At 36.6% G+C, this 15,851-nt stretch overlaps 1 protein-coding gene across 2 annotated transcripts in view; it reads right to left on the bottom strand.

Annotated features, from left to right (window-relative positions):
• LOC127620914 (fibrinogen C domain-containing protein 1-like) overlaps positions 1 to 15,851 on the bottom strand; it is a 251,198-nt gene that overhangs the window by 23,866 nt on the left and 211,481 nt on the right. For both annotated transcript variants that reach the window (XM_052094262.1, XM_052094263.1), the window contains 8 exons: positions 15,266 to 15,360; positions 13,365 to 13,513; positions 11,712 to 11,807; positions 10,218 to 10,286; positions 9,514 to 9,634; positions 8,109 to 8,176; positions 3,930 to 4,079; positions 473 to 539 (listed from right to left, as the gene is read on the bottom strand). In XM_052094262.1, the coding sequence (XP_051950222.1) occupies positions 473 to 539; positions 3,930 to 4,079; positions 8,109 to 8,176; positions 9,514 to 9,634; positions 10,218 to 10,286; positions 11,712 to 11,807; positions 13,365 to 13,513; positions 15,266 to 15,360 (815 nt within the window). The remainder of the gene's footprint in view (positions 1 to 472; positions 540 to 3,929; positions 4,080 to 8,108; positions 8,177 to 9,513; positions 9,635 to 10,217; positions 10,287 to 11,711; positions 11,808 to 13,364; positions 13,514 to 15,265; positions 15,361 to 15,851) is intronic.

Raw genomic sequence — 15,851 nt, 5'->3', positions numbered from 1 at the left:
CCTTAAATTTCACAAAATTTCAATGTAATAAAAGACAATGATATAGTACTTAGGAATGTTCTTGAATATTTTTTTGTTTTTGGTATGTACTACTGACATTGGAACTTAAAACATAATTTCTTCAAATCCCAAGGATCAGAATGATTTTTCTATCTTAGAAACCTTTTGACTTACAAACCATAACCAGAACACACAATTTAACAGAATGGAAAGGTCATGTTAAACAGCTGGAGAGACTTTCTAGTTTTTATTAAAGAAACAGTTCACCCAAAACTGAAAATTATGTCACTTTTTATATTGTTCCAAAATCGTATTATTTTTATTTTTCTGGGGAACACGATAGAAAGACATATGCATTTGGAACAACATAAGGGTGAGTAAATAATGACAACATTTAAAATTTTGGGTAAACAATCCCTTTAAAACTCAATCGTGTAAAATGTTACCCCAGTATTCTGAGTGAAAGGCTTACATTAGGAATTGCATCCTCCAGCAGCCATTTGGACCTCTTCTTCCTCTTCTCTGCAGGAACGGAATTACTGCAACAGCAGAAAATGAGAAAACTCCAATCACCACTATTAAGCATAATGACAACACAACAATCTCTCTAAAACTGTCAATCAATGCATCATCTCCACCCACTAAACATGTCATTACAGATTTGAGGATCTAAACCAGAGGTGACCAAACTAGGACCCTTGGGCCAAAGTTGGCCCGTGATGACCTGTGATTTGGCCCAACTTGCCATAGATGACATAATTCTTTTTTAATTAATCTTTTAGTTTTAAAATGTTTTGTTTATTTTTGCATTACAAATACTATAGCTAATTTGAATTTTTTTAAATGTATATGCATACTTCAATGACCCTTAAATAAGTGTACACTTTACTCTCGTATATGTGCAGCTTGTCAGAAAGCAGAAAACCTCGTAGCAACGTAATCCCCACGACGCTTCTGTAAATAACAAACATGGCATCCAAGAAAGACTTTGCTAGCTGAGGTAATTGACACTCTATCATTTAAACTGGTGTGTATAAATGAATATAGTTTACTGAGCACATGGATATGCTTATTTTTTTCAACAAAAACATGACATGAGAAACAATATAAACATGATAACTATCATAGTTGTCCTGTATGTTAACTGCGTCACTCTACTTCATTAGCAGTTTCTTTTTCTTCGATTTGCTTGAGCTTAATTAATTATATAATTTTTTGTTTTCAGGCATTGCTTGTTTAAATATAAATATAAACACGGTACATGATAAACTTTTTTTTATTATAATTAGAAGCTTGTTTTCTTTAAGCTTTATGACTAAAAAAATTATTTTAAAACATTTCTTTCTCATTAATTACCTTCATTTAAATGATAGAATTTTCGAATATTTGTTTTTTATGAGCTTAAATATTCAGATACCAAATTATTGATGAATGCCCATCCCTAGTTTAGACGTGGCCTCAGATATTTAAGAACCGTTAAGGGAACCGAACTTCGAAAATCATTAGAATGGATCCAGTTCTGAATAAGATTACATTTTCAATGCGCTGTCTAATTATGGTAAAGTTTGACAAGCATTAATCATTGCGTAGATAAATATTAAAATCAAACTCCAGTTGTCTCTTAAGAAGTGACTGGTTGCATCACATCTGGGAAGACAAGGAAATTGTTTGACTTGATATTGTTGCTTTGAAGTGCATTGAGTGGCATTAAACTGGAAATGAGGGATGTAATTAAAGCATGTAGTTCTTGTCCGTCCTTCTTCACTCTTGCTAGTTTTAAAGATGTGTCACGATAAATCCAGCTCTCCTGTCTGGTGTAATCAAACACTTCTGAGATTGGAAGGGCCAGCACTCTAATGATTGAGATATAGGATATATAACAACAGGAGAAGTTAATGCCGACTCATGTCATTGTAAAGGACTGTTCCACATGGCATACTTTTTAAATTGTGACATAATAATTGCTTGTGCTTTTAACATTTTAGTTAGGCAGGGATCTTAAACAAAATTAAACAAAGGACTTAAACTAGGAAGACACTGGCTCTTAAAAGGAAACATTTAGAATTTAAGTGGTTTAGGCTGTCAAAGAAAAAATGTAATATTTATTGAATTTAAGATAAAAAATGCTAAATGAGCATTTTAATTTGTGCCACCTTATTCAGAACTGGATCCATTCTAATGATTTTCGAAGTTCGGTTCCCTTAACGGTTCTTAAATATCTGAGGCCACGTCTAAACTAGGGATGGGCATTCATCAATAATTTGGTATTTGAATATTTAAGCTCATAAAAAAATGAATATTCGAAAATTCTATCATTTAAATGAAGGTAATTAATGAGAAAGAAACGTTTTAAAATGATTTTTTTAGTCATAAAGGTTAAAGAAAACAAGCTTTTAATTATAATCAAAACAAGCTTATATCATGTACTGTGTTTATATTTATATTTAAACAAGCGATGCGTGAAAACCAAAAAATAATATAATTATTTTATTTAAGAAAAAGAAACCGCTAATGAAGTAGAGTGACGCAGTTAACGTACATGACAACTATAAACACTCGCCATATAATGGTTATCATGTTTATATTGTTTCTCATGTCATGTTTTTGTTGAGAAAAACAAGCATATCCATGTGTTCAGTGAACTATATTCATTTATACACACCAGTTTATATGATAGAATGTCAATTACCTCAGCTAGCAAAGTCTTTCTCGGATGCCATGTTTGTTATTTAAAGCATCGTGGGAATTACGTTGCTACAGGGTTTTCTGCTTTCTGACGAGCTGCACACATACGAGAGTAAAGTGTTCACCGCTTATCCAGTACATTTAAACAGGAACCCAGCTTTCTCACAATAAGCCAAATTCTCAAAATAACCTGCTTTTCTGGTGTCCATCTGAACGTACTAACAGAACCGTTTGCTCAACAAATGTGATCAACTTGTGTCCACACTCAACAGCGCCACCCAGTGCGTTCTGTTATAACTGCCAGTTTTAGTTTGTGTGTTCAGGATTTAACATGCATCTCACTGTATATATGGCCAGCAAGCAAAACTTTGCGAAATTCAAATAGTATTTTTACAATTCAAATAATTATTGTGGAACAAATATTCAAAAATTTGACTACTCGTGCACATCCCTAGTCTAAACTAACACGTTTTTGGTTGAAAACACAGTCATCATTCTTTCCAAAGTAATTGGTCATGGAGAGTGTTTCATAAAGTCTTGTTCCAATAACTCATAAAGCTTTTCCAATGTAGATGAGATGCATAAGCGTAGCAAAAACAATGTGTTTTCAAACAAAAATATATTAGAGAAAATGTAAACGAAATATATCTTAGTATATTTAAATCCAATTTTAAAACATAAAACTTCAGACATTTTTTGACTTATTTGCTTTTTTTATCCTGTTTTATGATGTGATTGATTTTTAGATCTTGTTTTTTCCCATACATTTAAAGATGCATTATAAAAAATAAAATGTATTATTATTATTATTATTATTATTATTATTAGTATGGACAAGGCCAGAATTTTTTGTGATTTAATTTTTTTGCTCAATCTACAGTGTCATGGTAAAATAAATTATGTTTTAGCCAAATTGTAAGCTTGCAGAACAGATTTTGATAAGATAGAAAATAATAATAATAATAAAAATACTGTAAATAGATAACACGTCTTTCCATTGCATTGTCCTCTCTGGTTGCGTCCAACAAAAAACATACAGTCCAACCAGTGAAGTCTGAACAAAAAGAATCAAAAATTAGTCTTGAACTCCAGAGTTATTGGTTTGTGAAATTATTAAACTGATTCAAAGTAGTCAGTCTAACTCAATGAGTTAATAAATCTATCAAATAATGGATCAAAGTATCCTTAAAATATAATAATTTATATAAATCGGAGGCACTAATAATTAAACAAAAGAAACTAACCTGTTTCTGCTAGCCCCTTTCTTGTGGCCCCTGTGACCCTCACTGTACTGGGCTTTCTCCGGGAACAATTTAGAGGGGGGGTTCGGGGGAACTCTTGTTCTTAGTCGGAATATGCATTTCCTCTTCTTGATCTCCTTCCCACAGAGAAACCTGGAACAAAAGCTCTATTATTGAGACCTAAAATCATTAAGAGTTTATCAGTTCCAAAAAAGAACAAACAGAAGACAAACAACCAAGAACAACAAGAGGCATTCATGCTGTATATGCTTAAAGGTTTAGTTAATGTCTATTAGATAAAAATTCAAAAACAAAAGTCCAAAATCACTGTCACGTCTGCCAGCGAAACATAAACAAAACATTTAACTGTACCTACTAGGGATAGTTCACCCCAAAATAAAAATTCAGTCATCATTTACTCACGGTTTGACTTTCTGTTTTCCAATGAACACAAAAGGAGATGTTAAGTAGAACTAGATGGGTACATTTCCTGAAGAAAATGTGAGTGGTGCTTGCCGTGGCAAAACTCGTCAAATAGCATTTTATAACGGCTGAGGTATGTGATTTTGGGCGGCACCTTGAGCTCTGATTGGTTAGCGTTGCCAGAGCGTGCGGTCCAAAGTCCAGACCAAAGAACAGAGAGAAACATGCCTTCAAAGTTGCATAGTGATGTCTGGCTTCAATTCGACAAAATAGATGGAAATACAATTCAATGCAAGATGTGCAGCGCCAAACGGTTACACAAATGTACCACAAGTACAATGCATTATTATTAGTATTTGTACATAAAATGTCTTGCGATACCAGCGAGGCAACTCAGACGAGCATCGCATCTTTTACCGTCAGACATAAATGCAACGTAGCCAGATCCACAAATAACAACAGCAGAAAGAACCTGAACACAAACTTATCCAGTACTGTCGCAACATAGGATCCAACACACAAACATCTGAATTTTCTTGAGACAGAGCTTTGAGAGAGAGAGTAAAGGAGCATCTGAAACAGCTTTACAGCACTGTTACAAATTCTGTCACACCCATACAAAGTGACTCTCTGCCTGATCGAGCAGCAATTACAGTGCTCGACACACTTTTTGGTGAGGATTACGACGCGAGTAATTTTTGTTCGCGTGACAACAAAATCTAAAGTTACTTCAGTGAGCCATGAATCTCCGTATACCAGGAACACTTTCTGTGGTGGAAGGTAAAAGAGAATCGGTTTACAAGCATTGTACTTCGCTGTTCCTGCGACATCTGTTCCAGCGGAGCACGTTTTTTCCACCGCCGGGCTAATTGTACCAGTGCAGGTAGACCGACTCCTCTTTTTGAACAAAAATATGTAGGATGTAGCCTATGTTTAAGTTTCATCAGTCGTGGTAAATATACAGGCTGTCTTTTTTCTGTAGCTCTGAAAATAAAAACTAAGCCGTTCGTTTTTGTTGTTGTTTCAAAAGCACTGTTGAAATAAGCTGCTAAAGTAATATTGAAGACAACGTTTAATTAAAAAATTACAGTTGAATAAAGTAGCCTAAAAGCCATCACGACGAAAATCAACACCTTTTTGTCACAGTTTTTATTTTGTGTTGAAAATATCCTTTAAATTATATTCATAGCCTAATTCATCAATAATCATCATGTGTTGTTCAATAATTTAAGTCAGTTTTACTCTGACTAAAATGTCATAATTTTAGCCAATATATAGGCGATGTCAGCAATCACTTGATGAAGTAGATGAAAATACTGTAATCAGAAATATACATAACATTATGAGAACACTATAGAATGTTGTGAATTATTTTTGCTTGCCCGTGTTTCAGCGCACTGTTAGAAGTGCATCCACAACAGGAGTTACACTCTCTGACTAAAGCACGTAACTGCATTTGCATCCTTTTGTGCAGATACAAGTTGTAATGTTACATTATGTTGTGTATCTAGGATATCTGATTAATCTCATAGGATGCGTCATAGAATGTTTTTGAGACCTATCAATGATCGAAATAAGAAATCAACAAAAATGCCCATTCCTAGTTTAGAGATATGTGATTTGTTACTCGGTTGCTAGGGTAACCCCATCTGGGTGCTAGGCAGTTACCATAGTGATACTAATGAAGTCTCCTTGCCATTCTGATTTAAATAAATCTACCCAGAATTCTCTATGATTTTCTGGTGTAGAGATATGTGATTTGTTACCCGGTTGCTAGGGTAAACCCATCTGGTTGCTAGGCAGTTACCATAGTGATACTTATCAAGTGTCCTTGCCATCCTGATTGAAATAAATCAACCCAGAAGTCTGTACAATTTTCTGGTGCAGAAATATGTGATTTGTTACTTGGTTGCTAGGGTAACCCCTTCTTGTTGCTAGGCAGTTACCATAGTGATTGTAATCAAGTCTCTTTGCCATCCTGATTGAAATAAACCAACCAAGAATTCTCTACGTTTTTCTGATGCAGAGATATGTGATTTGTTACTCGGTTGCTAGGGTAACCCCATCTGGTTGCTATGCAGTTACCAAGGTAATACAATACATGGCTCCTTTTCATCCTGAGTGAAATAAGTCAACCCGGAAGTCTCTACTATTTTCTGGTGCAGAGATATGTGATTTGTTACTCGGTTGCTAGGGTAACCCCATATGGTTGTTAGGCAGTTACCATAGTGATACTAATCAAGTGTCCTTGCCATCCTGATTGAAATAAACAACCCAGACGTCACTACGATGTTCTGGTGCAGAGATATGTGATTTGTTACTCGGTTGCTAGGGTAACCCCATGTGGTTGCTAGGCAGTTACCATAGTGATACTTATCAAGTCTTCTTGCCATCCTGATTGAAATAAATCAACCCAGAAGTCTTTACAATTTTCTGGTGCAGAGATATAGGTATTGCTAAACGGTTGCTAGGGTACTCTGTTTAGTTGCTAGGTAGTGGCTTGGCAGCTTCCAATCATGAATCCCCAAAGGCTGCTTGTCAGTGTGAATGATATAAATCAACCCCCATGTCTGTACGATGTTCTGATGCAGAGATATAGGTCTTGCAAAATAATTGCTAGGGTACTCTCTTTGGTTGCTAGGGATTGGCTTGGCAGCTGCCAATCATGAAACTCCAAAGGCTGCTTGTCAGTATGAATGATATAAACCAACTCCCATGTCTCTGTGACATTCAGAATGGAAGATATCCCTCTATGGATTTTGGTTGCTAAGGTGCTCGACAATGGTTGCTAGGGAGGGGCTAGGAAGTGTTGAGGTGATTCATGATTGGCTGTTTGCTGCCCTGAGTCAAACGAGACCACCCTTGTGTTTCTATGATACTTCTATCCGGAGATATCCCTTTGATGTCTTTCATTAGAAGTCTATGGGACTTGTTGCTAAGGTGCTTTTAATTGTTGCTAGGGTGTGGCTTGATAGCTTCACAATGATCCTGAGAGACTGATTGGTCGTCTGAGTAAAATGAGCCTGCCCCCTTGTCTCTATGACACTGTGATCCAGAGCTATGTTCAATACAAAATCCCTATGCAATTTCATTTCATGGGTCGTCCTACACCATTGTAAGTCAATGGGGCAACTTTGGGCAGCTCCTGCCCCCAGGGGTGCAACTTTTACCCCATATTGAGGTATGCTCTTACAGAGCCTGCCAGCCTCTTCAAATGTGGCAAATCACACGTTTCTGCGAAATCCTCGCTCGGAGCTGTGACGCGTCAAAGTTTGTCGCAATGTTTTTTGCCCCTGGGGCAAACACCGTACCCCCGATCGCTTATAAAAGTCATAGCACACGTGTCCTCAATAGGCCGTTCGATCTGACACCTCATTCGTGGGTCTACGCCAAACGGTGCGGGATTAGGTCCCAAAGTTTTGTTAAGAGATATAATAATAATAAGTATGTGAGATTACAATAGTGATGCCTTGCAAGCACCACTAATAATCAGTCTCAGTCACCAATCACTTGCATTGTATGGAAAAAGATGCTCTGAAAGTAAATGGTGACTGAGACTGATCATTCTGCCAAACATCTTGTATGTTCCACGGAAGACAGAAAGTCATACAGGTTTGGAACAACATTAGGGTGAGAAAATTACGATAGAATTTGCTATTTTGGGTGATCTATCCCTTTAATTTAAAAAAGGAATGTCATTTTTTTCGTAATCACACTTAGCATCTTGTCAGTGAGAGGGTAAAGAAAACAATCTCTTACTTGCTTTTATAGTTGTTGAGGGCATCAAGAATAAACTGGCCTCTTTCAGATGGAGGGGTATTGGAGAGCTGAAGGTGTAGAAATCAGAAAAAACAATGAGTCTTTGAAAAGAACTGCATGTGTGGTATGGTGTTTTTGCCTGAAAACCATGAGCTGTCTTATTTCAATGAAGACAAATGAAGCCCACAGGCTTTTTTGTGCTTGTCAAATCCTCCATACAGAGAAGTGTGTGCAGTTTAGCAACACTGTTTTCTCAAAGTTACACATGCTAACAAATAAAAGATTAAAATGACAAATGAGGTGTAGTAAAAAAAAAAAAATTAAAAAAAAAAAAGCTGCAAATTTTCAATGTCCATTCTTTCCAAAGGAACTGGTTAATTTATGTATTTCCTGAATACTTAGCAATTACAAACATTTTCTACCATAGAAATACATTTCACTGTGTTTAGCAGTGAAATGTGTGATTTCCACATCACTAGTGGCATTAAATTACAACTAGTAAATTTTAATAGTTCACCCAAAAATGATAATTCTCTCATAATTTACTCACCTTTATGCCGTCTCAAACTTGTATGACCTTTTGTCTTCTGCGGAACACAAACGAAGATATTTTGATGGAGATATGATGTGAATATATCCACACATATAAGTCAATGGGGTCTAACAGCATAAAATGTGGCAATATTAAGGTAATCCATACGACTCCATTGGTTTAATCAAAATGTTCTGAAATTAAACTATCATTTTTGGGTGACAAACGGACCAAAATATAACTACATTTGCAATCTTCATATCATGATTGCACCAAGGAGGATGCAATGTTAAGATTTATAGTGAAAAAGGAGTTATATTTTGGTTTTAGGCTATATTTTAGTTTAAAGCCTACAAAAGCACCATAAAGTAGCCCATGTGGCTCGTGCATAATTAGAAAAGATTGTTTATATGCTTACGAAAGTACTTTTTCAGCACTAAAAACAATTTGAAACGGTGTAAATGAGCTTCTTTTGTAGCACGCATGAACACTCAAAATCAAGATTTCTGCTGAAAAAATCACGTACATTTTGAGTTGTTTCCCACCAAAACCAATCGCATGCCTTCAGAAGACTTGGAATACGACGCATGAGTCACATGGACTACGTTCACAATACTTTTGGGTTATTTTTGAAGCTTTAAATTGAGTCACTATTAACTGCCACTTTATTCACAACCCTTGATTTTCATTAAAACGTCTTTTGTGTTCCACATACTGTAAGAAAGTAAGTCATAAAGGTTTGGAACGACATGAGGATGAGTAAATAATGACAGCATTTTCATTTTTAGGTGAACTATTGCTTTAACATTGAAAAAACTACAAATTTCACCTTTAAATCCATTTCTGAAAATGTCCTGGATAAAAAGCTATCACCTTGCCCAGCTGGAAATGCTCCCAGTTGTTACTGATGAAGGCAAGGATCTCTTCCAGTTCAAAGTATTTTTTCTTACTCTGAACTCCAAGGTTGTACAGGGCGAGATGGACGACATCCACCCTGCAAATAGAAAAATAAGTTGAATCTAAAAACCTGAAAAGAGAGAAAATATCATGGAAAATGACACTTAATGCTCTTGAGATTTAGGCCTAAAGCAAAAATGCTTTTAGATTAAAGGCCACAGCAAATATCTATCTGCATTAAGCGTCACATGCAAAATGTTAAATAGAAAGCCTTTCTGCTCACAAGGCAAGGTCCATTTTAACACACCAGACTTTTTAAGAAGGATAAAGCTTAAATCTGAACCGAGACTGGCTTCACACCTAAATATCCAACACATCCAGCTCAGTGTATTTCAACAGTAATCCCCTGCTATCATAAGAAATCCTCTCTGCGCCAAATCTTTGGTTTAAAAGGCTATTTCTCATTTGGGACAAAAAAAACGGAATTAATGTCCAGACAAATCTATGCAGAAAAAAAATGCAATGCACAGTCTTCCTGAAATAGCTGAGTTCTCAAGAGAAAGCTCATGGATGGAGAGCTCCGGCCGGCATAAATCACAGACCGACACTTTGACTACATCATTCTGACACGGATTGGGGCTCAATCATTCTTGAGGGAAAACGAGAGTGCTGCTATTTACCATCTGAGAGCCAGCCGCTTGATGTATTCCACTCCTTTATTGCACACCGCACAAATGAACAAGTAAAACCTACGAGGTAAAAGACAGAAAACAGTGAAGTAATTTAAACTCTACACATTTAAGGGGTTCAAATGGTGCTACGTACAAAGAAATATAGTTATGAATTGTGTAATTATGAGCTTTTAAAAATCTCTTGACTTTAGTAAAATGACTTTAGTAATCACATTCGCTGATCTTTCAGAAAAGCTATTGTATCTTAATAGTATTAAAAGTCAATTGGATTTCTAATCGGAAGTAAAGGATCAGAATTGAATTGTGGGTTCATAATTGTTTTTATTTCATTTGTTTAGTAGCTCAAATAACAGTGTAAGTTATGGAAAAATGGAAAGAACATCTCTGTCAAGTTACATGCTCTAATAATTGGAAAAAATTATACATATATTATTAAAGTGTTTTTTATCATTCTAATATTCTTATAATTATTTGTATACAGTATTTAAACGTATATTTAGATATTTTAGGACACCAAAAATGTAAATGTGATGAAATGATTGGAACATCATTGTAGAGAAAAACAAACTGGTCATGTAAAAGATTGAATCAATATTGGAATGATATTTTTTATGCTTTTCCTAAATATCTGCTATTGTAATTCATTAGAACCTGAAAACAGATCTGAAATCTTCTCTATACACCGATGAGCCAAAACACTATGGTCACCTGATTAATACGATTTTGGTCTTCCTCGTGCCCCCAAAAAAGCGCCGACCCAGAGAGGCATGGACACTACAAGACTCCTGAAGGTGTCCTGTGGTATCTGGCACCAAGACTTTAGCATTTCTCCAATAACAATCATTTACATTTTCTGTGACTTGTGCCACAGCAGACAATCTGTCGGTTCGGACAAGACGGGATAGCCTTCGTTGACCTAGCACATCTATGAGCCTTGGGCGCCCAACACCATGTCACCGATTTATGGTTTGTCCCTCTTCAGACCACTGTCAGTAGGCTTAAGGCATGCTCTGACCCAGTCGTCTGGCTATGACAATTTGGCCCTTGTATGGCCCGATAACAATAAAGACCTCACTCAAGTCTTTACTCCTGCCCATTTCTCCCAGACTTTGACATGTGGCCTTGTTAATAGATGGTCAACATTATTTTCTTCACTTCTGAGTGGTCATAATGTTTTGGCTCACCAGTGTACGCAAAATAAAATTATTGTAACTTTGAAAGGATACCTGATAATAGCCTGAAACCCTGAGTACCAACACCTGAATTTTGGATTCAACTATTATAATTTACATATAAAGATGTGGAGGAAATAATCTTTAACTTAATGCTAAAAGATCAGAGGGGGAATTGGTTGTTGTATTCGTTGTCCTCTTATTTTATGTGTGTAAAATTTATGCAAAAGCTTGTATTATATAACTTTGAAGTCTTGAATTTCAATTATCTTTAAAAAGAAAATAGATGGCAATGCTTCTTTCTACATACCTATCTCCAAACATCATGGACTCCTGCAGGCACTGTGTACACGCTTCATGAAACCACTGTTCACAGCGAAAACACTGCAGCATTTTCAGGTACCACCTAGTGGGAAAATTAGATACAAAATTTAAATGAGTTCCTATCAGACAGAAAACATAAAGACCTAACAGACCAATTTAATTTCAGAATAAACAAAAAACAGCAACAAAACTTGGAGGTGGGGCTGATATAGAGGTGCTCAGATCTCTTTGTTTGCATTAAAGGGATAATTCACCCATAAATGAAATCTCTGAAATTTACTCACCCTCATCGTTCCAAACCTGTATGACTTTAATCGTTTTATAGAACATATATATATATCTATAAAATATATATATATATATATATATATATATATATATATTTTTTTTTTTATTTTTTTTTTTATTATTATATATTTTTTATGATTATCCCTTTCCATCTTTTCAACACTACCAAAAAAACCTAACCTATGCCTTCAGAAGACTTGGAATATGACAAACAATTTGCATGGACTACTTACAATACATTTGGGTCCATTTTAAGTTTTAAAGTGGTCATGAAATGCATTTTTTTGTGTTATTATCTTCCCAAAGGTCCACTGATAATATTAGTAAAGTTTGTTTTTGCATTTAAACAGTCATAATATATAAATATATGATCATTTACCACCCTGATTCTGGCCCTCTGTCTGAAACGCTTGGTTTTGGCCTAAGCGCCTTAAAACTTACATGTAAACGCCCACTGTTATGATTGGCTAGCATTGTGCAGCCCCTCAATTACAGCTATATTTGAAACTCATTTAAGCAAATTAATAAGCACCAAAACATTATAAAACTAAATTTCAGGGTTTACACATAACACACACTGCATTCAAATATACTGTTCATCTCAAGCACAAATGTTAAAACTCACACCCTGTCTACACCGGACACGAGGAAAACAACAAAAAATAGCACAGATGGGAGAAAGAACGTGTCTGATGCGTTTGCGCTCAAAACAGCAAGAGGCAGCATCTGAATGACAGAGAACATCTCCTCTTTAGAGTTGTAACTTGACACTGCTTCTTTTAATAGTGGCCTGAGATATGTATCAAGTGGTCAAAGACGTCTATCTGTGCATTTTTAAATACAAAGGTTATTTAAAAGAGTCCCTTTGTTGTTTAGGTGTTTAGGAATAGTTAGGCCACACTAAGCCTTGTTTGTCCTGATCTCACTCTGAAGGAACGGAGCGCAAGTGGGTGGGGCCAAGGGTTTGATGATTTAAAGTAGGCATTGATGTTTTTGAGTGTCACGTAGGGTAACCATGGAAGTAGAGAATGAGAAGTTTTTGCAGCTTGATTTCAATAAATGCTTTTATTGCATTGGGGATTAAGTTTTGACTACTGAAATTACAGTACGTTTTTATAATAGAAAAATGTTATTCCTCATGACATTTATATTGTCAATATATAAGGATATATTGACTCCTGAACTGAACTATTCCTTTAAGACGATGTGTTAGACCATTAGCCAAGTATTGGAGAGTGAACAACTATTTAAGTGTGAGCAAAATAAAGTATAGAAAGCTAAAAACAGAAAGAAAATAAAAGTATCAGGAAGAAAAGGAACCAAAAGAGCATGTGTGACGAGGCAGACTCACTCTCCAGGTCCTCCACAGTAACAGTAGCACTGCTGATGGTTTGTACGATGCAAAGAGTCCCACTCCAGCTCATCTGGATTATAGCTCAGCACCTGCTTCATGGCCAGCAGCGCTTTAGAGATCGGCCCTTTTTTCAGAGCTCCCCCTTTCTGCCACATAAAGAAACACATGCGTCAGCATAGTTGTGCAGTCTCCCTGGTCCAATCCATTTATATCTGTGACCAAAAATATTTTTATATGCGCTGGAAGGATTATAAGAGAAAGAGGCTCTGATGCTCTATCCCAAAACCTAATGTGGTGCCTACATAGGCAGCATTTTAAGGCATCATTGGTGCCTTTTTGTTGGTGGTATTTTTTTTAAATCAACAGATTGTTTTTCGATGTTGATTACAAATATTTTACAATTCAAGGCTTGACATAAAATAGATCAATTTAATTAAATATGACCTATGGTACTTTTATTTTTATGCTTAAGGGTACTTCGTCGTCAGCTCTTGAAGATGCTAATGTTAAACTCTCCCGTTCGCTTCGTTTGAGGAGCGCTATTGGTATGTTGCACGGAGTTTTTGCCTACGCAGAGCATTTCATATTTGTCGCTTATGAGGTTCCATTGCAGTTAGGATGAAGGGCCGTTCACACTGAATGCGGTTTGTGTCCGTTGCTGTTTTTCAAATGTTTTTCTATGTAAACATGCACGCCTTGAACAAGGTTTTGTTTTTTCAGTGTTTCGGGCAGGGTTGCCACGTTATAATGTCACATTCACAATTTTTCCTTTGAAAAATGCATTGATTTTGCTACATTTACACCTCTCATCCACACACTAGAATGCAATATTTATTTTTTACATTAAATGTATCCCCTTTTCTCCCAATTTGGAATGCCCAATTCCAACTACTTAGTAGGTCCTTGTGGTGGTGCGGTTACTCACCTCAATCCGGGTGGCGGAGGACAAGTCTCAGTTGCCTCCGCTTCTGAGCTAGTCAATCCACGCATCTTATCACGTGGCTAGTTGTGCATGACACAGCAGAGACTCCGTATGTGGAGGCTTATGCTACTCTTGTGCGATCCACGCACAAATTACCACGCGACCCATTGAGAGCGAGAACCACTAATCATGACCACAAGGAGGTTACCCCATGTGACTACCCTCCCTAGCAACAGGGCCAATTTGGTTGCTTAGGAGACCTAGCTGGAGTCACTCAGCACACCCTGGATTCGAACTGGCGACTCCAGGGTTGGTAGACAGCATCAATACTCGCTGAGCTACCCAGGCCCCACATTAGAATGCAATTTTATTTTATGAACACTAGGAAACTTAAAACAAATTTTTCCAAAAAAATTATTAGTGTGGGCATGGCCTTAGAAGTAATATAAGGTAAAAAAGAACTTCAAATTTTAGGCCACGTTCACACTTAATTATTGACTTAATTATTGATCTGTTTCTCACCCACACCTTTCATATCATTTTTGAAGACATGGATTTAACCAATGTATGGATTACTGTATAAGATGCCTGTATGTGCTTTTTGGAGTTTCAAAATGTATCCATTCATTTACATCGTATTGACCAAGCGGAGATATTTTTCTAATGATGAGAGAATTTGAATTTTTGGGTAAATAATTATTTAAAAATGCATCTCTGTGTTCTACTGATCTAGCTTTTTAAAACGCAAGAACGCGCTTAGTCTGAATGGCCCTTTAGAATCCAGCTGCCTATAAAGGCAGTAAACAGCAAGGCAGCTTACACCCCCTGAGACCAGCTACTTTGCTGGTCTTAGCTTGTTTAAGACCAGTGCACCAGCTTAGGTTTTTCCAGGAGGGAGGTTTTGGAACAGAACTACAGAGAAAGTAGTGGATTTAGACATGAACAACATTCAGAGGTCTTGAACGGCAAGACTTACTCTCACAGCTAAAGCAAAAATGCACTTCCTGCAGAACCATGGGGACTGGTCAGCTGAGCTCTCCACCGGGGGCAAGTGACAGAGCTGATGGTAGCCTAAAGATGTAAGGCAAGCATGTGGAGGGAAGGAGGGCAAATATTAGCACAAAAACAGACCGACTCAGACCCAATCAAATGTGTAAAAATGAACAGCAGAGCTGAAGTCTATAATAATCCTTGAGACATCAGAGAGCCACTTCTGAGTCCTAAGTGAGTCATTACAGTAGAGCCATCTTACCAAAACCCCTTCAAGTCATCAAAGACACTCGCAGTATTTCTCTATTTGCTTTATAGACTGTATGGAGTTTATAATGCAAACTGAACCATGTTTCCTAGCCAGTCTATTAAAATACATTTTCACAAGTGTACTGTTAATCAGTAATATCCACAGATGGAAAGTTCCCAAGCCACTGCGTCATATAAGAAGTCATAGCAGAATAACAGAAGAATTTTTATAACTAGATTGTTCCATTTTCTCAAGATAATGTAAATGGTGCTTGCCTGTGCAAAAGTCACTGCCACAATGCAGGGATGTTGTGGGTGGTTGC

This window comes from Xyrauchen texanus, chromosome 27, assembly GCF_025860055.1.
Source record: "Xyrauchen texanus isolate HMW12.3.18 chromosome 27, RBS_HiC_50CHRs, whole genome shotgun sequence".
In the NCBI taxonomy this organism is placed as follows: domain Eukaryota; kingdom Metazoa; phylum Chordata; class Actinopteri; order Cypriniformes; family Catostomidae; genus Xyrauchen; species Xyrauchen texanus.
This window is presented reverse-complemented; position numbering and strand designations above follow the sequence as displayed.